Here is a 23,348-nt window from a genome sequence, read left to right as displayed (position 1 = left end):
AAGGGTCGCTCCCCAGGGGAGCAATTCTTTTCAAGGCCCTTTCTGCTCCCCCTGGGGGCAGAACCTCTAGGCGCCAGGGATTATTTTATTTGTTTGTTTTATTTTTTTTGTTTTTGTTTTTTAAAGGTGGGGAGCGACCCCTTAGGCAAGGGTCTCTCCCCTAGGAGGCAAATTATATTTAGGCCATTTTTGCCCCTCTTGGGGGCAGATCGGCCTATTTTTATCAGACCAGTCTGCCCCTAAGGGGGAAAAAACCACTAGACACAAGGACGTTTTTTTAAGGTCAATTTCACGCAAGGGCAGCAACCTCTTAGGCAAGGGTCGCTCCCCATGGGGGGGGGGAACAAATGTATTTTAAGGCATTTCTGCCCCTCTTGGGGCAGATCGGCCTATTTTAATTAGGCCGATCTGCCCCCAAGCGGGGCAGAAACCACTAGTCACCAAGGATTTCTTTTTAAATTGTTTTACAGATGGGGAGCGACCCCTTAGGCAAGGGTCGCTCCAATGGGGGGCAATTTTATTTTAGCCCATTTCTACCTCCCTTGGGGGCATATCGGCCTATTTTTCTTAGGCCAATCTGCCCCCAAGAGGGCCAGAAACCATTAGACACCAGGGATATATTTTTTTGTTACAATTTCACGCAAGGGGAGTGCCCCCTTAGGCAAAGGTCGCTCCCCTGGGGGGCAAATTCATTTTATGCCATTTCTGCCCCCCCTTAGGGGCAGATTGGCCTATTTCTAATAGGCCGCTCTGCCCCCAGGGGGGCAGAAACCACTTAAGCACCAGGGATTGGTGTGTGTGTATGTATGTGTGTGTTTTATTTGGGGGGGCAGCTCACCCACTCCTCATGGGGACACATTACAGTTTTCCATATCTGCCCCATCTTGGGGGCCGATCAGCCTATTTTTGGAAGGCCCATCTGCCCCCAAGGGGGGTAGAAAGCCCACCAGAGACAAGGGAAGATTATATTTTTCAAAAAAAGAGGGTGGGGGTATGGCCATACCCCCACCCTAAATAAATGGGGCCAAAGTTGTTCTGCCCACCGGTGGGCAGATGGGGCAATTACCCCCGATTCACTCCCTGGGTGGGCAGAAAAACTTCTAGATGCCAGGGAATACAAAATAAAAAAAATAGTGGGGTGGTGGCTACCAACCAGTATGGGCATGGTGATGCCCCCACCCCAACTGAAGGGCGTAACAGTCTTTCAGCTCTCCCCCACACACTAAAACATCTTATCCCATGGCAAGCAAGAGGGCATTCGATTATTTTGTGTTTTTGGTTTACATTTGGGCCATGAGAGCATGTCTAACTCACAAAATTGTCCCCCTTGGAATGGTGAGGGCTGCACTTCTTGGACTTTAGGATGCTGCCATGTAGAAAAATCCACAAGACCTAGACACATCCGAAAACTAAGCCTAGGGTAGGTCGCTTCCCCCGCCGCTGCAGCTCCACCTGCCCAGGCCCCGGCCACCTCCAGCAGACCGTAAGTGCTCCTTTGCGTTCCCCCCTGTCCAGCCCCTCGTTTTTCTCTTCTGTCTTCTGTGCTCTGCTCTCTGTGTCCAAACTCCTTCGTTTTTCTTCTGCTCTCTGTGTCCAAACTCCTTCGTTTTTCTTCTGCTCTGCTCTGCTCTCTGTGTCCAAACTCCTTCGTTTTTCTTCTGCTCTGCTCTGCTCTCTGTGTCCAAACTCCTTCGTTTTTCCTCTGCTCTGCTCTCTGTGTCCAAACTCCTTCGTTTTTCTTCTGCTCTGCTCTCTGTGTCCAAACTCCTTTGTTTTTCTTCTGCTCTGCTCTGCTCTCTGTGTCCAAATTCCTTCGTTTTTCTTCTGCTCTGCTCTGCTCTCTGTGTCCAAACTCCTTCGTTTTTCCTCTGCTCTCTGTGTCCAAACTCCTTCGTTTTTCCTCTGCTCTGCTTTCTGTGTCCAAACTCCTTCGTTTTTCCTCCGCTCTGCTCTCTGTGTCCAAACTCCTTCGTTTTTCTTATGCTCTGCTCTCTGTGTCCAAACTCCTTCGTTTTTCTTCTGCACTGCTCTCTGTGTCCAGACTCCTTCGTTTTTCCTCTGCTCTGCTCTCTGTGTCCAAACTCCTTCGTTTTTCCTCCGCTCTGCTCTCTGTGTCCAAACTCCTTCGTTTTTCTTATGCTCTGCTCTCTGTGTCCAAACTCCTTCGTTTTTCCTCCGCTCTGCTCTCTGTGTCCAAACTCCTTCGTTTTTCTTATGCTCTGCTCTCTGTGTCCAAACTCCTTCGTTTTTCTTCTGCACTGCTCTCTGTGTCCAGACTCCTTCGTTTTTCCTCTGCTCTCTCTCTTTGTCCTAGCTGCCCGTTTTTTCTTCTATCTTCTGTGAATCTCCCCTTTTTCCCCAACTACTCTTCTTTTTCGGCCTCCCGCCCCCGCCCTCTGCTTTCCCGCCGCTGCCACCCGTGCGGCCCGCCCCCCCTGCTCCCAGTCGTCGCCCTCCCTCCTGCCTCCCGCCCCCTGCTGACCCCTCCTCCCCCCACCTCCCTCTTATGGCGGCCGCTGCGTGGCAGAGACAGCGACCCTTGACCCTAGGGTAGGTCGCTTCCCCCGCCGCTGCAGCTCCACCTGCCCAGGCCCCTGCCACCTCGAGCAGACCGTAAGTGCTCCTTTGCGCTCCCCCCTGTCCAGCCCCTCATTTTTCTCTTCTGTCTTCTGTGCTCTGCTCTTTGTCCAAACTCCTTCGTTTTTCTTCTGCTCTGCTCTCTGTGTCCAAATTCCTTCGTTTTTCTTCTGCTCTGCTCTCTGTGTCCAAACTCCTTCGTTTTTCTTCTGCTCTGCTCTGCTCTCTGTGTCCAAACTCCTTCGTTTTTTTTCTGCTCTGCTCTGCTCTCTGTGTCCAAACTCCTTCGTTTTTCCTCTGCTCTCTCTCTCTTTGTCCTAGCTGCCCGTTTTTTCTTCTATCTTTTGTGAATCTCCCCTTTTTCCCCAACTACTCTTCTTTTTCGGCCTCCCGCCCCCGCCCTCTGCTTTCCCGCTGCTGCCACCCGTGCGGCCCCGCCACCCCCCTGCTCCCATTCGTCGCCCTCCCTCCCGCCTCCCGCCCCCAGCTGACCCCTCCTCCCCGCCACCTCTCTCTTATGGCAGCCGCTGCGCGGCGGGCGCGCCAAAGGCAAGCCCGTCTGCGCCTGGACCGCGCCCAGCGCCAGAACCCCTGCCCCCAGCGCTCCCAAAACCCGCAGTACTGCTACGACGCCGCCTCCCTCCACGCACTCAACCCAGGACGTACCACAACCTGCTACCAAGCCAGCCCGAAACGCACTCATGGACCCTTCGCATGTCAAACCTGCAAGCATAACTTCCACCTCGACTGCACCCCGTCCACCAGCCCACGTGCCAACAACCACCTCAAGTGCATCCTCATCAACGCACGCTCCGTCCACAAACACGCCATTGAACTATGGGACCTCCTGGACTCCACCGGACATCGCCTTCATCACTGAGACCTGGATGAACGCCTCATCGGCCCCCGACATCGCCATAGCCATCCCCGGCGGCTACAAGATCGCCAGGAAAGACCGCGCCAACCAAGTCGGAGGAGGAATCGCCATCATATACAAGAGCTCCATTAACGTCACTACCTCCACCGAAGACACTCCCCTCGCCGCCGAACACATGCACTTCCAGATCCACACCGATCCCAGGACCACCCTCAGAGGAACTCTCGTCTACAGGCCCCCTGACCACGCGCCCTTTTCAGCGAATCCATCACAGACTTCATCTCCCCGCACGCCCTAGCCTCGCCAGACTACATCCTCCTCGGAGACCTGAACTTCCACCTGGAGCAGAACAACGACACCAACACCACCACCCTGCTCGACAACCTCGACAACCTCGGCCTCAAGCAACTGGTGAACACCCCCACCCACATCGCTGGACACACGCTCGACCCCATCTTCTCCGCCAGCAACCACGTATCCTTCAGCCACTCCTCCAAAATACACTGGACCGACCACAGATGTGTCCACTTCACCTTCACACGCAAGACTCTCCACCTTCGCACACAACCTATCTCACGCAGACCTTGGAACAAAATCTCCACAGAACAGCTACTCTCCACTCTCCACTCTCAACCACAACCAACCTTCCACCACCTCCGACGCCAACAACGCAGCCCTCAGCCTCACACAGTGGATCACCAACTGCGCTGACAACCTCGCCCCCTTAGAAGCCTCCCAAGACAGACCAACACCAGGAAACCTCAATGGTTCACAGACGCCCTCAAAGAATCCAAGAAAACCTGCCGTACCCTCGAGAAAACCTGGCGCAAAGATCACACCGCAGAAAACATGTCAGCCCTCAAAACCGCCATCCGCGAACACCACCAGCTGATCCGCGCCACCAAAAGAGCATCCTTCAAAGAGAGACTGGACAAGAACACTTCAACATCGTCAAAGAGCTCTCCAATCCCAACGCCAGCTCCAACTCCATCACGCCCTCACAAGAACTCTGCAACTCCCTCGCTACCTTCTTCCATCGAAAGATCACCGACCTACACGACAGCTTCGGACCACAGATCCCGCCGACCACCACAGAACCCACAGCCCCAGCCATCACCCTCAACACCTGGACACCCATCAGCGCCGAAGAGACCAAAACTACCATGAACACCATCCACTCCGGTGCCCCCTCAGACCCTTGCCCACATTACATCTTCAACAAAGCCGACACCAGCATCGCCCCCTATCTCCAGACCATCATTAACAGCTCGTTTGCATCTGCCACCTTCCCCGAGAGCTGGAAAAACGCGGAAGTCAACACTCTCCTGAAGAAACCCACTGCGGACCCCAGCGACCTGAAGAACTTCCGCCCCATCTCGCTCCTCCCCTTCCCGGCCAAAGTCATTGAGAAGGCCGTCAACAAACAACTGACTAACTTCCTCGAAGACAACGACCTGCTCGGCCCCTCCCAATCCGGATTTCGGGCCAACCACAGCACGGAAATCGCCCTCATCGCAGTCACCGATGACATCCGAACCCTGCTGGACAACGGAGAAACAGCCGCCCTCATCCTCCTCGACCTCTCGTCTGCCTTCGACACCGTCTGCCACCGCACCCTAATAACTCGCCTCCGCTCCACCGGTATCCAAGGACAGGCCCTGGACTGGATCGCCTCTTTTCTCTCTGACCGCTCCCAAAGAGTCTACCTCCCGCCTTTCCGCTCGGATCCCACCGAGATCATCTGCGGCGTCCCTCAAGGCTCCTCGCTTAGCCCTACTCTCTTCAATGTCTACATGAGCCCCCTCGCCGACATCGCTCGCAAACACAACATCAACATCATCTCCTACGCCGACGACACCCAGCTGATACTCTCCCTCACCAAAGACCCAGCCACCGCCAAAACCAACCAGCAGCATGGAATGAAAGACGTCGCAGAATGGATGAAACTCAGCCGCCTGAAGCTGAACTCAAACAAGACGGAAGTCCTCATCCTCGGAAACTCCCCGTCCGCCTGGGATGACTCCTGGTGGCCCACAGCCCTGGGCACCGCACCTACCCCCTCAGACCACGCATGCAACCTCGGATTCATCCTGGACCCCCTTCTCACCATGACCAAGCAAGTCAACGCCGTCTCGTCCTCTTGCTTCCTCACACTCCGCATGCTCCGAAAGATCTTCCGCTGGATCCCCGCAGACACCAGAAAAACTGTGACCCACGCCCTCGTCACAAGCCGCCTGGACTACGGAAACACCCTATACGCAGAAATCACAGCAAAACTTCAGAAACGTCTTCAGCGAATACAAAACGCCTCTGCACGCCTCATCCTCGACGTACCCCGCCACAGCCACATCTCCGCCCTCCTGAGACACCTACACTGGCTACCCGTCAAAAAAAGGATCTCCTTCAGGCTCCTCACCCACGCACACAAAGCCCTCCACAACAAGGGCCCCGAATACCTCAACCGTCGCCTCACCTTCTACACGCCCACCCGTCAACTTTGATCCACCAGCCTCGCTCTCGCCGCCGTCCCTCGCATCCGCCGAACCACTGCAGGTGGAACATCCTTCTCCTACCTGGCAGCCAAGACGTGGAATTCCCTCCCCGCCCACCTCAGGACCACCCAGGACCACCTCGCCTTCCGGAGGCAGCTCAAGACCTTGCTCTTCGAGCAGCAGTGACACCCCCCCCAACCCCCCCAGCGCCTTGAGACCCTCACGGGTGAGTAGCGCGCTGTATAAATATGATTGATTGATTGATTGAGTCCAAGGTGGTGTGCTTCACAAGCACCGTGCACCATTTTCCTACCCACAATGACCTGCAAACCTCCAACTTTGCTGGAAATCACACATTTTTCCCACATTTTTGGGATGGAAGCTTCCGGAATCTGCAGGAATCCAGAAAAATCCTACCACCCAGCATTCTCATCTATACCGATAAATTCTGCCCCACCTGTCAGCCTGAAAATGTTTTTTTTTTTTCAAACTGCCCTTTTGGACCCGTTTTGGTTCTCCCTCAATTTCGACATGTTTTTGGCTCTTCCCTGTCACAGGCACTTGGCCCAGCAACACAAGTGAGGTATTATTTTTACTGGGAGACTGAGGTGAACGTTGGGTAGTAGGAAATCTGTCCTGTTAGGGTGATCCCACACAGAAATGTGGGGAAAATGTTTTTTGTTGTTGTTTTTTTTAGCTAAATTTGAGGTTTGCTGAGGATTCTGGGTAAGAAAACACTGGGGGATCCACGCAAGTCACACCTCCCTAGACTCCCTCGGGTGTCTAGTTTAAAAAAATGTTTGGATTTGGTAGGTTTCCCTATATCGCTGCTGAGCCCAGGACCCAAAACGCAGATGCTCCACCCACCCCCACCGAACAGGTAGTTTTGTATTTGATAATTTTGATGTGTCCACATAGTGTTTTGGGGCATTTCTTTTCGTGGACATTAGGCCTACCCACACAAGTGAGGTACCATTTTTATTGGGAGACTTGGGGGAGCACTGGGTGGAAGAAAATTTGTGGCTCCTCTTAGATTACAGAACTTTCTGTCACCGAAATGTGAGGAAAAGTGTTTTTTTGGGCCAAATGTTGAGGTTTGCAAAGGATTCTGGGTAACAGAATCTGGTGAGAGCCTCACAAGTCACGCCATCCTGGATTTCCCTAGGTGTCTAGTTTTCAAAAATGCACAGGTTTAGTAGGTTTTCCTAGGTGACGGCTGAGCTAGAGGCCAAAATCCACAGTTAGGCACTTTGCAAAAAACACGTCATATTTCAATGTAAAAATGTGATGTGTCCATGGTGCGTTTCCTGTCATGAGCATTAGGCCTACCCATGCAAGTGAGGTGCCATTTGTATCGGGAGACTTGGGGGAACACAGATTAGCAAAACAAGTGTTTTTGCCCCTTGTCTTTCTCTACATTTTTTCCTTCCATATGTAAGACAGTGTGTAAAAAAAGACGTCTATTTAAAAAATGCCCTGTAAATCACATGCTAGTATGGTCACCTCAGAATTCAGAAATGTGCAAATAACCACTGCTTCTCTACACCTTATCTTGTGCCCATTTTGGAAATACAAAGGTTTTCTTACCTATTTTTCACTCTTTATATTTCAGCAAATGAATTGCTGTATACCGGTATAGAATGAAAACCCATTGCAAAGTGCAGCTCATTTATTGGCTCTGGGCACTTAGGGTGCTTGATAAACCTACAAGCCCTATATATCCCCTCAACCAGAAGAGTCCAGCAGACATAACGGTATTTTGCTTTTAAAAATCTGACATCGCAGGAAAAAGTTACAGAGTAAAACATGGAGAATAGTGGCTGTTATTTTACCTCAATTTCTATTTTTTAATTTTATTTCAGCTGTTATTTTCTGCAGGAAAACCTTGTAGGATCTACACAAATTACCCCTTTCTGAATTCAGAAATATTTATTCTTTTCAGAAATGTTTAGCTTTCTAGGATCCCGCATTTCTGTCACTAACTGGAAGGTGGTTGAAAGCACAAAAAATAGTAAAAATGGGGTATGTCCCAGTAAAATGCCAAAATTGTGTTGAAAAATGGCGTTTTCTGATTCAAGTCTGCCTGTTTCTAAAAGCTGGGAAGATGGTGATTTTAGCACCGCAAACCCCTTGTTGATGCTATTTTAAGGAGAAAAAAACACAAGACTACTTCTGCAGCCCTTTTTACCAATATTTCCCATTTTAAAAAAAAAACGAAATTTTTGCTGTATTTTGGATAATTTCTTGGTCTCCTTCAGAGGAACCCACGAAGTGTGGGTACCTCCTAGAATACCTAGGATGTTGGAAAAAAGGATGCAAATTTGGCATGGATAGCTTATGTGTACAAAAAGTTATGAGGGCCTAAGCACAAACTGCCCCAAATAGCCAAAAAAAGGCCTGGCACCTGATGGGGAAAAGGCCTGGCAGCGAAGGGGTTAAGTCAGATTTACTAAGACAAGCAAAGCCACCTTTCATGGCTCTGCGTGGCTTAGTAAGTCTGGAGTGATGCAAGGCAGCGCAAGTCACTGCTTGAGTTACTCAGCATTAGGAAGGCGTTCGATGGGTGGAGCATGGGTGTTCCCACGCACCCACCCATGGTTTCTGCTGCATCCCAGATCTGGTGTGCAAAATAACATTGGACGGGGATGCAGCCCTAGTAGTTACTAGTGGCTGAGATTAATTCAGGTATTCCAGCCATCCCTGAATCAGGAATACTTCTTTGACAGGCCGTATTTTCTCATTCACACGCATCAATGGTCCTACCTAATAGGTATGCTTATCCATAAGAAAGGAGTGATCCAAGTTTTTGCTATATTAGTTGATAGCTAAATGCTGCACCAGGTGATAATCAATAATTTGATTGTGTTATTTAATAAAATTATTACACATAAAGAAACAAACTCACTATTGTTAAAAAATGCTTTTCATAAATGTAACCTGGTGCTATTAAACCCACTGCTAGTGGGCAGGTGAGGGTGGAATAAATATTGCATTGTTACAGCGTGAATTAGTTCTTTAAAAACACACTACATAAATGCTACAAATGTCCCTAGCTGCTTGCAGTGACATATGGAAGACACAAATGTTTCAACCAGGGCATGTCCTCAATATACAAGACACTGTCAGACGATACTGGACCTACCCACATAAGGTATGAGGAAATGTCCTTGTATATCAGCCACTATGACCTCTGTTACAGCTTGGAACGGAAATTATAACTGATGCGGTATTATTGCACCTGGTATTCTCAGGTGCTGTAATCCCATGTATTTTACAGGGCCCAGTCTTCGAGGTCCTAAAATGTGTGGAAATGTTGGTTTACATGCAGGAAGCAGTGCAGAAAACTGTGTCATATTATGTTACATTGCATAGGGGACTATGGAGGATCAATTCATGACACCAGGACCCAGTATAACTGACACCAGCATTAGCGGTAATACTAGTATTCTCAGTACCCCAGGATGTGGTATTATTCTCCCCCCACTTAAGTCTGAGCCATCCCGAGGGACTCTGTGAGCTCCTGCTTTGGAGGCTGAGGTTTACTTCAAAGAAGATTCTGCTGCTTTTAACTTGACGGTTTTGCTTTCACTAATGAGTAGACGGAAGGACACCTTGCTACCCAAGTACTCCACACACTGTGACTGTATGTGCTGTACTTAATTTGTGCTGGTGGTTACCCATAGGGATTAATGGTTGTTAGTCTTGGCATCATTAGCATGGTCTCCCCTAACTTTTTGCCTCTATTTCCCAGGTTGTTTCTGTGTGCTGGACTCTGTTGTTGCTGTTTTGTTTGCTCTAGACACTTTTACCATTGCTGACCAGTGCTAAAGTGCAAGGGTTCTCTGTTGAACTTATATGTGTGCATTGGCTTATCCATGATTGGCATATTTGATTTACTGGTAAGTCCTTGTAAAGTGCACTAAAGGTGCCCAGGGCCTGTAAATTAAATGCTACTAGTGGGCCTGCAGCACTGGTTTTGCCACCCACGTTAGTAGCCCTGTAAACATGGATCAGACCTGCCACTGCAGTGTCTGTGATTGCAGTCTTAAACTGCCAGTTCGACTTGGCAAGTGTACCCACTTGCCAGGCCTAAACCTTCCCTTTCTATGCATGTAAGTCACCCCTAAGGTAGGCCCTAGGTAGCCCCATGGGCAGGGTGCAGTGCATGATAAAGGTGGGACATGTACTTATGTGTTTTACATGTCCTGACAGTGAAATACTGCCAAATTATCTTTTCACTGTTGTGAGGCCTGTCTCTCTCATAAGTTAACATGGGGACTGCCTTTAAATATGATTAAAGCATAGATTCCCTTTGGGAGCAGATAGACATGTGGAGTTTGGGGTCTCTGAACTCACAATTTAAAAATACATCTTTTAGTGAAGCTGTTTTTTAGATTGTGTGTTTGAAAATGCCACGTTTAGAAAGCAGGCATTTTCTTGCTTGAACCATTCTGTGGCTCTGCTTGTTTGTGGAATCCCTGTCTGGGTCAATTTGACAGTTGGGCTGTTTGCACTTCTCCTCTAGACAGTTACACAAAGGGAGCTGGGGTGTAGCCTGCATATTCTGATGGGCTATCTGGGCTAAGGTGAAGGGAGGAGTGGTCACTTAAAGGGCTGTGCCTGCCCTTACACAATGCAGTCTCTAACCCCCTGGTGTGTGTCTGGGGCCTGGCCTGGGCAGGGCAGGATCTTGAAAACAACAGACTTCTCTTTGAAGTTGGCCTACTTCAAAGGCAGAAAGGGGTATGAGGAGCCGCTGAAAATCAGATGACTTCTAGAACCAAGAGGAACCTCTGTCAAGGAGAAGAGCTGGAGAAGCTGGAGGGGGAGTACTACCCCTTTGCCTGTGACTGTGCTTTGCTGGGTTGGCCTGCAGTAGCTGCTTCTGCCTGAGAGAGGACCAAGACTGACTTTTGAGTGACTTCCCACTGGTGAAGAATCTCCAAGGGCTTGAATTGTGCTTGCCTCCTGTTGTTGAAGTCTCAGGGACAACAAAGACTTCTCTCTGACAGCACTTGGGCTTTCAGCTGGGAGTCCTGCCTGCCAAGTGGTACCCTAACCTGTCTCTGGGCCCTTAAAAGGGTGCAGCTGGTGGAAAGGGACAGACGTCCACGCAGAGACCACCATGCGGGGAAACTTTCGATGCACCACTTGCTTTGCGGCTGAAAAACAACACGCCCCACGGCTAAAATCGACCCTCCACCTGCATCGCGGCTGGGAGATTGACACAACGTGGCTGGAGAAATGAAGCGCAACATACGCAGTGGCTGCTGTTAATGACGCAAGCCCTCCACGCAGCGAATGGATTTTGACTTTGACACAACATCGCTGGTTGTGGAAAATCAATGCAAAGAAAGCCTGGCCGAACCAGAGGTGCCCGTCTGGATCGACGCATCGCTCTCTTGCGGGAGAAAAGAAACGACACACGCTGACCCGACTGGAGGAGGAACGACGCATGCTCTCGCTTGCGAATGATAAATCGACGCATCACTGGCCTTTTTTGACACATGCTCACCTGTGCGCCTTTATTTTGACGCTACCTAGGTACTTTTGTACGCTAACAACGTTCTCACTGTTTCACTGTTCTCACTGTTTTCTAAAGGATTTAAGACTCTTTTGCTTTTTAAGTTCATAACTTGACTTGTGTATGTTGGATTTTAGTTGTTTTTGGTCTTGTTTTGTTTAGATAAATATTATCTATTTTTCTAAACCTGTGTTGTGTCATTTTGTAGTGTTTTCACTGAGTTACTAGTGTGTTGGTACAAATCATTGACACGTTGCTTCTGAAGTTAGCCTGCCTGCTCGTGCCAAGCTACCAAGGGGGTGTTAACTGAGGGTGATTCTCCTTTACCCTCACTAGAGTGAGGGTCCTTGCTTGGACAGGGGGTAACCTGACTGCCAACCAAAGACCCCATTTATAACAATAGTTAAGTAAATTAAATTATTTAAGTTATTTAAAAATATAAATGAATTATATTTCATTTTAAAATCTATGAATAAAACAGTTAATTTATTTTGAAATATGTTATTAACATTCATTTTTATTCAAAAGTAAATTATTTTTGATTATTTGTATACATTGTTATTCATTTTTAATACATAAACATTTTTTTTCCAATAGGTGGTATTTTTATTTCATTAAATTTCAGGAACTATGGGCCTTATTATGACCTTGAAGGAGGGGTTTCCTCCATCACAAATGTGGCGGATATTCAGTCTGCCGTATTATGATCCCACTACTAGTAGTAGCTTTATGGTTGTATTTGACGTTTTTACTGACTTTACCCCTTATTTCATGGGGTGGGAATACTTAAATCTACAGTTTTGAGTAACTTTACGTAAATGATGAATAGCCTACAGCAGTTGCCCGAAAGTGTAAGAGTACATTTACTTGTAGTTAATCTACATGTGTAGATGTACCTTTGTAAATAGGTCCTTGAGTATATGAGAGGGGATGAAGCAGTGGTCTGGTGAGTTACGTGTCACTGACAAGGAATTGACACTGCTGCTTCTCATATGGTCTGGTGGATAAATAATCCGGCTGTGCTCTGGGTGCCTCTCCGTGCTTCTACCAAAAGCATGGCGCCTAAAAAGGATCAATGCCAACGTACAAAAATTGTTTCCTGACTCACACATATAGTTATTTTATTCATGTTCAATTAATTAAAATCATTGCATTGCAGTTACACTTAAAGAGCAACGATTGATGCAACCGATACATTATTAGTTATACTTATAAGAAAAGCAAGCAATACTGTCTCTTGAGAAAGAACAAAGCACCCTCACAACCAAATTCAACCAAATAAAAAAAGATAAAAGTTAGGTTGAAAGGTTTTAGCAATTTTAATAGAGCATCCGGGTTTAAGAGAGGCTGGATAAAGTGCAAGGTGCAAACTAGTAAGGCCAAGTCCACAGCTGGTGGTAGAATCACCCTAAGACATCAGTAGTGAGTGCACCAGGCCGGTGCACAAGAGGCCTGAAATGGCACCTTTCATTCCTGTATGTGCTCAATCTCGGAAGCACTAAGCAGAGTCGGACCAGCTAACCCGTCCTGACCCTGCTTAGCGCCTACGAGATCGGGCGCATTCGGAGAGGGTGCCACTCCACGGCACATGGGACTCTGCCTCAACAAAATTTCACAGATTTTTTTTATCAACTTCACGGAATTCCACAGAGTGGAGCTCCGTCAGCTCCACCCAGGGCTAGTACAAACTGCCCTTGAGGCGAGGGCTCATTGTAGTGGGAAGAGTGGTATCACTCCAAGGTAAACTTGCTGCTTTCACATTAGTGCTCCGGCTGCCTTAGCGAGGAAAGGCACTACATAAGTGTGTTCACCAAGGCATCTTCACTGGGACCCCATACTAACTCCTTGAGGATGGAAACGTTTTCCCACTAATGATAAATAAGCACTGGCAAAGCCAATAGGTTGCGCCTGTGCAAGATCTACTGAGATTCTGCTGTGCAACATGGCTTATAGAAAAAAAACATGGCTATTACACGGCCAACGTTGATCGCATCATAGCACTTCTTTTTTTTGTAACACCAAGCCATGTTGTACAACTGCTTGTGCTGCTGTGCAGCATCTAAAAAAATGATAAAGCCAATAGATCTTGTGTAGGCGAAACCTATTGGATTTGTCAGTGCTTGTTAAATTTGACTGTAAACCATCTAAACTCCAGCGTGTCAATTTTTTGCCAATATATCCTTCAGGTCGTATGCTTGATTCTATCAATTTGTTCCCAACATTTTCCACAAAGAATGACTTCCACATTTCTTCATTAATAATAGTATACAGTGAACCAGATTCTGCATATATTTTCACATGCATACCACCAATGGTCATACAATATTCCAGTTTGTTTTTAAACAAAGCACCATTAACATTCAAAACAAAGTTGTTGCAAACATTCATCACCAAATCGTCACTGGTTGTATCGGGCTTCAAATCATTATCACCCTTTCTGTCATCATTTGTACATTTTATGAGTACAATCCTTTTCCTACAAACTTTTGTGATATACCCTGTGAGTTAGCAATTACTGAATTTTTGTTTTGCTGCTGGACAATTTTGACTACGTGCTAGATGATCCTTACCTTCACAGGGATAACACCTAGCCTGTTCCTTCAATTTCGGTTTGTCTCTGTAAAACTTTGAAGTTGCCTTTTGATCAACACTAGCTGTCACTCTGCCAAATCCCTCACGTCCTGTTTAAGAGCCACAGCTCATCTACCCGAAATTCCTGCGAACTATGGCAACCAGCATCACCACTGACCCAGAAACATTCCTGAACTACTTGATTACAAGCATGCATAACCACTTGATCTTTGATCAAATTGTCGTGCAGATTACGAGGCTTGCAGTCCATAGCTATCTTTTTATTTCCACAACATACTGATCCACTATTTATTTGATATTTGTTTTATAAAATACACCATTTCCCATGGGTGTCTTGGTGCTAGAGACCGTAAAAACGGGAAGAACTGTAGCCCCCCTTGGAACCAATAAGTTAGAAAACAACCAGGTTTTGAGCGCTTTCCTGAAATGGATAACATTTTTCTGAGATTTTCTATACAGAGGAAGACTATTCCACAATTTTCCAGTGGAAAAGGCAAAAATACTGCCATCCCATGATGCCCTTTTAAATTGAGGGATCACCAATTTTTTGTGAAACTGGAGTGTAGCATCCTATTAGGGACATACCACTGGAATCTAAGCTTAATATAGTCCAGACCACAAACATGTAGAGGCTTATGGGCAATGCACAGGTCCTTAAAAGCAATCAGTTTCTTTACATGCAGCCAGTGTATTTTAGGTAATGCCTGTAAAATCGACTGCAATTTAGGAATATTGAGAAGAAGCTGTGCAGCTGCATTTTGAAGAGACTGAACTTTATTTAATAGTTGCTGTTGTAAATTGACATACACAACATTGCAATAGTTAGTTCTCGATAGTACTATGGAAACTATTACTGTCCTCTGCAGCTCAGAAGGAATAGAGGAAACGCCTTTCTTCAATATTCATAGTTCATGATTGTACTCAAGAATAAAGGGAAATTGTCTTTTAGGTATTTCTATCTGTATTTTAAGACCCTGCTGGAAAAAATATCCAAAGTGCTCCCTGCGATAAGGCTGAGCCCACTGTGATTTATAGGGACCACGGTGAGACCCAATGATGGAGCATGACACTAGTAGGATGTGTGAGGGTCCCTAAAAAATAGAACTTTTGGTCTCCTTTTTTAGAGGACTTGGGTTAAGCTGGGCTGCATCCCGGTACTAAGGATTGTTCATACCTATTTGTCATTTGGCATGACAGAAATCACCAGCAGACTGAGTGGCATTGATGCTTTGAATGATGAATTCCAACAGTGTTGTTGTGGCTGGGCTGCAGGCAATCTCTGGGATAGCTAAGAGTTTTCTTTCTGGCTCTTTGGCATACTATACCTTTGGCATGAAGCAAGGGCAGGACTTACTCTCTCCCTCTATAATGCACCATTTTATTCTAACACCTACGTGTGATGAGATACATGCATTCGTCTAGTTATGCTCCTTCGGGTACTTAAGAATGGACTTAAAGGACTCTATACTACAATTTCCGGTTTCTGCTACATTATTTGATTAAGCTAATGTTTATTTTAGCTAGTTTAATGAAAAAGATACAGCCTCTTATCTTTTGAAATACAATAACCACATAATGTCTTTGATTAATTGATATAGGGTGAAACTAAATATACATAAAGTGAAAGTTACATCTTAGCAGACAAACTAAAGCATCTTGTTTACTGTGTTGTAATGCTTTGGCCCAAGGTTGAAGCGGAGTGTCCATACAAAATGCAAAATTTGCACAGAAGAAGAAGCAGCATAAAAGCAGCAAAACAGAGTGCAAAATTTACATTTCATCTTAGCAAACTATATGTGGCGTCCTAATTCACATAAAGATGCACCAATATAAATTATTTAAAAAGTGTCAGAGCAAGGTGTAAAAATGAGTTAAAATGGCTCTGAAGTCACAGTACAGAATGCACAATGTCTATTAAACTTATGCGCGGAACATCCCAATCCCTCTTCAAAAAGAAATAACAGTTCTCTGAGCTGGGGTTATTATTTTACATTTGCATGGATTTTCTGAATGTCGTAAAAGTTTATGAATTGAGGGTAATCTTCACTAGTTCCAGAGTACTGCTGTATAAGTACCGTGCCTCATCTTCCTCTTCCTTGTGTAACTGAGTCCTAGATTTCTGCCACATGACCTATGGAGCTTAGCATTAGAGCCAGTTTTTGATGAAGTCTCTCTCTTTAACAAGAGAGTCTACAGAGTGAGCAAGTTTATTGGTAATTGATGAAAAGGTGTATCATACACCTTGTAGCCAATCCGCTGAGTCCAGGTGATAAGTTCCATTTCGGTGTTCAGGAGAGGGGCATAACTTTCTGGCTGGAAGTTTTGAGCTCATGAATTCTCATGCACTAGGGACACATCTTAGAAGCTCCCTCCCTGACAATTGAAAAAACAAGTTATGAGGGCATGGTCAGACCACAGAACCTCTTACCTCCTTATGTTAATTCTGGGTGTGTGCCGTCTCATGTGATGGAACATTGAAACATTGTTTAAGATGCACTGCTTTGGACAACTAGAGGCGAAGAGATAAATCGGGTGAAACGCTAACACACATTCACTCACTCACACTCCGCCCACTCACCACACCCTTGCACAACTTGACTGAACCAGCCTTCCAAAATGCACAGAAGCTCCTCAGCTGCAAGCTTGCACACTCCCTCATTATACTTATCCTATACTTGGATCCTGTATTTTTCTGAGTGTAGTAAGACCCCAAATAACCATTTATTCACTACTCCTGTGTTCAAGATAGCGGTGCTTCTCTATAACAAATGTACCTGACTCTCTTAAGTTTAGGTACTTGAATTACTTCATTTTCTTGCTTCTCCTCTTTGTGCTAAACAAGTTCATGACTGACACCTGTCACTTTTCTTACTGTCCCCTTGAAGCATGATGGCATTGAGGAGCAGCAGGCTTGGTACGTGGAGGAGGTGTCTGTAACTAACACAAGCAAGGAAAAAACTTGGACCTTCCCTTGTCGGCAGTGGTTCTCCCTGTACCACACCGACTGCCAGCTCAGCCGTACATTCACACCTGGGAGCAAGACGTCTCTTACAGACCTCAACAGCAAACGACAGGACCACACTGGTAAGTGGAATTTTGGGTTAGAGTCTAGCAGTTTTCATGGTAGGAGATATATGGGATATGGAATTTTTGGCGGAAGTACATTTGATTGGCTTTTGGGTGTCCACTAGTTGACAGTGTAGGAATTTATTTCAATGAGCTATCCAATGAGGCTAATGGTCCTCTTTAACGGATCACTTCAAAATGCAAATTGTTGCAGGGTGATATTCTGCTCCCTCGTCAAAGGCCCAGTCAAAACCACAGTCAAACCAAGGGCACCCATATCTGGCCCTGGGGAACTACAGGTAGCTGTGGCTTGTCGATGAGCATGGAGTTTAACGCTCTTGATTACACATGGTCCCAAATTCTTCTACAGCGAAACATTAAAAGGGAACTTGTGGGAGACCAAAAATCAATTCTACTGTTTTTTAATATGATCCTGAGAACATTGGCATAGAAATCGATTGGTCTGGTTTGGTAATTATTGATATGGGGATATATTTTGAAAACAACTTAAACAAAATGGAAACAGTAACAGAAGAAAAACACTCACAATGTGTGCCACTTCTCTTAATACTGCTTATATGTAATTGCATAAAAATAAAAGGATTTAAAGAAAAATCTACTCACAACACTGAAGAAAATATAATTATAAAGATTACAAATCTTAAATGAAAAAATCACTCACAAATTGTGGCAGTTCTGCTAATACTAATTTGTACATTTGTTCTCTCATTCACTTTCACATGACAGATTTTGAGCAACTCTAATGATATTCTATATTCCCTCCAAGGAGATTTTTTTTAAATTGTCTTTTATTTGTGTGTCCTGTATATGCCATCTGTTTCCATTTCAACAACAAACAACGATTACACATAATAATGACTGAGTAGCATGCATCTAGGTTCTTTCTTAAAGTGCCAGGAATGCACATTTTCTCTTTTTTTTTTTTAAATCCATATGCTGCACAGCCACTGTATATTTGATCCTGAGGCCCATTGCTTAGTGTGTAAAACAATAAGCGTAGGACTTGAAGTTTTTTCCCTAAGAACTCGCTCTGGCGAATGGTGGGGTTGCAGATTACCAGTGCCTAATTTGAGCTGGTGATTTCCGGTGCTAGGTACCAGCGCTTACTTGTCAACTCCAGGGTTTATAATATGCTGTCAGATGGTGGCGCTGTTTATCTAATTTAGAGATGAGTGCATCAACAGTTGTTTATTAATTAAATGTACATTAAATATGACTGATACCTGGCACCGAAGCCATTCTTATACATTTGAGGCCAGCAATAGTCTGAATTGTCTCATTTGTAGGAGTGTGATGGTTAGCAGTTGTGTTGGTACTGTTATTGGCAGCGCTGGTAGGGTCAATGGTTGGTGCAAGCTGCAGTTTCCGCCTGACGAGGGCCCCGGCACTTATGTTTTTACAAATGAAGCACTGCAGATAAAAAAACTGGCTAATCTTGATTCCAGCGCATCTTTTTCTCAAAAACCCTACACTTCCTGAATCTTTATATGGAGGTTCTTTTTATCTCCAGCTTTCCTTTCCTTGTCACTGTTTTCCTATCTTTTTCTTTGCCCTTTTTTCTCGCTTTTTTGGCTCAGACCAAAATCTTGCAGTGCCAGAGTCTGATGATGAAAAATAATTTGTGGCCCCCAAAAATGAGTCCCAATGCCCACACCTGCAACCACTAGCACAATTTAAGCACTGCTGGTCAGTATCATGTAGCGCTGTGCTGGCTCAGCGCAGAGCTGAGCACCTGTTCTGTTTGCATTAGAAGTGTCTAAATGTTAGTTATCATAACTCTGAATTTCTCCACGTTAACGCATGAACTTCAGACAGAACAAGACAGAAACAGCGAGAGGAAATTTCTCCTCACTGTTTCAGAGTTGTGCTGTCTGCATTTCATTCACAAACGTAAATAATTTCAGAGGAAATGGTGCAAAGAACAGCTTTGATGAGAATATTGGTAAACGCCTCAGCAGCCGGGCAGGAAGGAGGTATCTTCAAATTGCTGCATATGTAGATGCTGGGATCTGACTTGTGAAACAAAGTGGTGATAGGCTTGCAAGCTTGATTAACATGAAGAACTCTGTTTTTTCAAATATAATTTCATTCTGAAAGGTCAGTTAGTTGGGTAGAATGCTATTTTGTGCTGTTTTTTGCAAGATCTGCTTCACATAGAAGTATGTATCCAAGAGGTGAGTCTGTGCTTTGGGATTAGTGTGGACATTCATGATTCAGTATTCCTTGAACAGTGGTGGTAGCTGAAACCTAAACAGTGCATGAGTTCTTCACGCAAAACTGTGCACACTGAGGAGGGTAATGGCGCAATGAAACTTGAGGGGGCCCGTCCCCCTGAACCCAGTCAGGGGCCTACCCCTGTCCACAGTATACTGTGCTGAGGGGGCCCCTGGAGCTTGGGCCCTGCCTTTGTTGTTACGCCACTGGGGAAGGGCCAGTGGCTGAGCTTGGAGACACTCCAGGTGACAAGGAGCAGTAGAGGACATTATAAACGGACCCTCAAAACATGATAAGTGGATGCATTGGGAAAGCCTGGATAGTGCATACGTGTACATGCCTGGAGAGGAGAGTGTGGTGCAGAAATGAGTGGGTGATTCTGTCAAAGGCTGCTAAGTGGTCTGGCAAAACAAGGTCCTGGGCAAAACAAGTTCATGGACAAGATCTCAAGAATTAGCAACAGAGAGGGGAATTGAGACGTTAAGGAGTACTGTCCCTGTGGTAGGGAGGAGGCTGGTTGCAAACCAGAGAAGATGAACGACTGAGTTCTGGGGTACAATGGAATGGAATTTTAGATGAGGATATTATAATTTGGAGGGAGAACAAACAAAGAAGATCAGATGAGTGTTGTTGAGTGGAGCTGTTTGTCTAAGATTAAGATCAGTCATGGTCATAGAGTACATTGAGAGATAGAGTGATGTGTAAGTGGAATATTTCAACCCTGACCACAAAAAAGGAGGATTTGGAGCTAAGGCCCATGTGACATCCGTGATGTGTGGGGCCCAAGAGGCAGGTGTGATAACACCTGTGTGATTTCTGATTCCATGAAAGTGTAGTGAAGCCATTTTAGTGATGTTTTGTAGCCACGTTATTTTAGCAACGAGGTCTGCTGTCTGTGCCCTTTAGCCTAGTAATGTTTCATTTTATTTTATTCTTTTAGACACAATTAGATTTGTGGTGATGTTTTGTTTTTCCTTTATCTTGCTGTCCTTTCGCTTAGGAAAAATTTAAATTTCTTAGCACGACATTCTTTCACTCTGTGCTTTATTCAAGGCTGGGAAAAGATAGGTTTGTCAGAACAAAGTGGTATGTCACACCCCTAACATTTCACAAAAACATATGTATTTTTACATGGGGACACTTTTCTCAGAACAGTAGCTGTTTTACTATAAAAACATCTCTCTGTCCCCTGCACGTTAGAGGGAGATCCAGCCAGATGACTACTACTGCATGCTGTCTGACTTCTCTACAGCTGCTAGCTGAGACTGCTGGTTCCCAGGCCTAAATGGGGATGGTGTCTGAATAGACAAAAGGCTTCTCCACTACTGCCATACACGGGTATAGGGGATAATATCATCCCAGGGTTCCTGAAGGGCGGATTAGGGCTTATCCTGTTGTGCTCTAACATAGAACATTAGTGGCGTAGGTAGGAATCGTACATCTTGCATAGTGACAGTATGGTGGGACTTTTCTTGTGTTTCACTTTTCTTGTCACCATTCTGTTTTTAGTATGTTTTATCATCCGCATTATTGCAGTTCATGTCATTTTATCTAGGAGACAGCTGATTCAATAAATCTTATTGAACCATTGCCTACTTTGTTTGTCTTTGCAAGTGTGAGATTAATGTAACTGGGAGAAAAGGATGAGATCTGATCCACCATGATTTCCCTGAGAAGTCACAATGTCATGCGCTCAGTTGCCACAAACCACCCTTGCTCTTATGCATAGGTGAGGTGCTGCTAGCTGGCCAGAAACGGACTATGCTGACAGTTGTCACATGGTGTGTGATTGAACTCGGTTCCCCACAATGCCGCCCAAATCCAGCAGCCTAATTCGTACAATGAGAGCCAATGTGACAAAAGGAGGAACAAAGTTAAATTCATACTTGCAGAGGGTACTATTTGAGCTAACTAATGTTAGAAATGGGGTTTTTGGTTGGCAGATAGGTTGCCCTCTGTCCAAGCAAGAACCCTCACTCTAGTCAGGGTAAGTCACACACAATCCAAAATCAGCCTGTGCTCACCCTCCGGTAGCTTGGCACGAGCAGTCAGGCTTAACTTAGAAGGCAATGTGTAAAGCATTTGTGCAATAAATCATACAACACCATAGTATAACACCACAAAAATACACCACACAGTGTTTAGAAAAATATAGAATATTTATCTGGATAATTGTAGGTCAAAACGATCAAAGTTGCAATACGAATTTGTAAAGATATCACTGAAAAGTGATATTAAGAGTCTTTAAGTCTTTAAAAAGCAATACAGTGTCTTTCAAGCACAGAGTACCTGGTTTCTGGTGGGAAATCTCCTCAGAGGGCCACAGGAGAAGAGATGCGTGGAAAAAGGGGTGTGTGCGTCGTTTTCCGCTCAGCACACACAGACTTGCGTCGTTCTTTTCCACGCGGGGAAGTCGGGCGTCGTTTCCGGCGCGCAGACAGTCTCTTTTTGTGGATCGCGAGGATTACCAGATGTCCCGGGTCTGTGCGTGGATTCTCCTGCTTATTTTCCGGCTGCGCGTCGTTCTGCGGGGCTGCGCGTCGAAGTTTCGATCTCACGGTAGGCGTCGCGTCGATTTCTCCTTGGAAGTCGGGCGGCGTTGTCCTTGCGAGGCCGTGCGTCGAAATTTTGGTCTCACGGCAGGCGTCGCGTCGATTTCTCCTTGGAAGTCGGGCGGCGTTGTCCTTGCGAGGCCGTGCGTCAAAGTTTCGCACTCACGGTAGGCGTCGCGTCGATTTCTCCTTGGAAGTCGGGCGGCTTTGTCCTTGCGAGGTTGTGCGTCGAAGTCTCGATCGTCCCGAGGGCGTCGCGTTGATCAGCGTCGGTGTGCGGCGTTTTTCTCGCCGCGAAACAAGCTGTGCGTCGAAATTTTCGGCGCACGGAGTGTCCACGTGAAAGGAAGAAGTCTTTTTGGTCCTGAGACTTCAAGGAACAGGAGGCAAGCTCTATCCAAGCCCTTGGAGAGCACTTTCACAGCCAGACAAGAGTTCAGCAAGGCAGCAGGGCAACAGCAAGACAGCAGTCCTTTGGAGAAAGCAGACAGGTGAGTCCTTTGAGCAACCAGGCAGTTCTTCTTGGCAGGATGTAGTTTCTGGTTCAGGTTTCTTCTCCAGCAAGTGTCTGATGAGGTAGGGCAGAGGCCCTGTTTTATACTAAGTTGTGCCTTTGAAGTGGGGGTGACTTCAAAGAGTCTCTAAGAAATGCACCCAGTTCCCTTTCAGCTCAATCCTGTCTGCCAGAGTCCCAGTAGGGGGTGTGGCAGTCCTTTGTGTGAGGGCAGGCCCTCCACCCTCCCAGCCCAGGAAGACCCATTCAAAATGCAGATGTATGCAAGTGAGGCTGAGTACCCTGTGTTTGGGGTGTGTCTGAGTGAATGCACAAGGAGCTGTCAACTAAACCTAGCCAGACGTGGATTGAAGGGCACAACAAGATTTTAGTGCAAAGAAATGCTCACTTTCTAAAAGTGGCATTTCTAGAATAGTAATATTAAATCCGACTTCACCAGTCAGCAGGATTTTGTATTACCATTCTGGCCATACTAAATATGACCTTCCTGCTCCTTTCAGATCAGCAGCTGCCACTTCAACAGTGTATGAGGGCAGCCCCAATGTTAGCCTATGAAGGGAGCAGGCCTCACAGTAGTGTAAAAACGAATTTAGGAGTTTTACACTACCAGGACATATAACTACACAGGTACATGTCCTGCCTTTTACCTACACAGCACCCTGCTCTAGGGGTTACCTAGGGCACACATTAGGGATGACTTATATGTAGAAAAAGGGGAGTTCTAGGCTTGGCAAGTACTTTTAAATGCCAAGTCGAAGTGGCAGTGAAACTGCACACACAGGCCTTGCAATGGCAGGCCTGAGACAAGGTTAAGGGGCTACGGAGGTGGGTGGCACAACCAGTGCTGCAGGCCCACTAGTAGCATTTAATCTACATGCCCTAGGCACATGTAGTGCACTCTACTAGGGACTTACAGGTA

The 23,348-nt window shown here is 46.1% G+C and overlaps 1 protein-coding gene across 1 annotated transcript in view; it reads left to right on the top strand.

Annotated features, from left to right (window-relative positions):
* Positions 1-23,348, top strand: part of LOXHD1 (lipoxygenase homology PLAT domains 1) — a 929,469-nt gene that overhangs the window by 87,431 nt on the left and 818,690 nt on the right. The window contains exon 7 of the mRNA XM_069218871.1: positions 16,948-17,146. Within this exon, the coding sequence (XP_069074972.1) occupies positions 16,948-17,146 (199 nt within the window). The remainder of the gene's footprint in view (positions 1-16,947; positions 17,147-23,348) is intronic.

This window comes from Pleurodeles waltl, chromosome 1_1, assembly GCF_031143425.1.
Source record: "Pleurodeles waltl isolate 20211129_DDA chromosome 1_1, aPleWal1.hap1.20221129, whole genome shotgun sequence".
NCBI lineage: Eukaryota > Metazoa > Chordata > Amphibia > Caudata > Salamandridae > Pleurodeles > Pleurodeles waltl.
The sequence above is the reverse complement of the archived record's forward strand: the minus strand, read 5'-3'. Positions and strand labels throughout refer to the sequence as shown.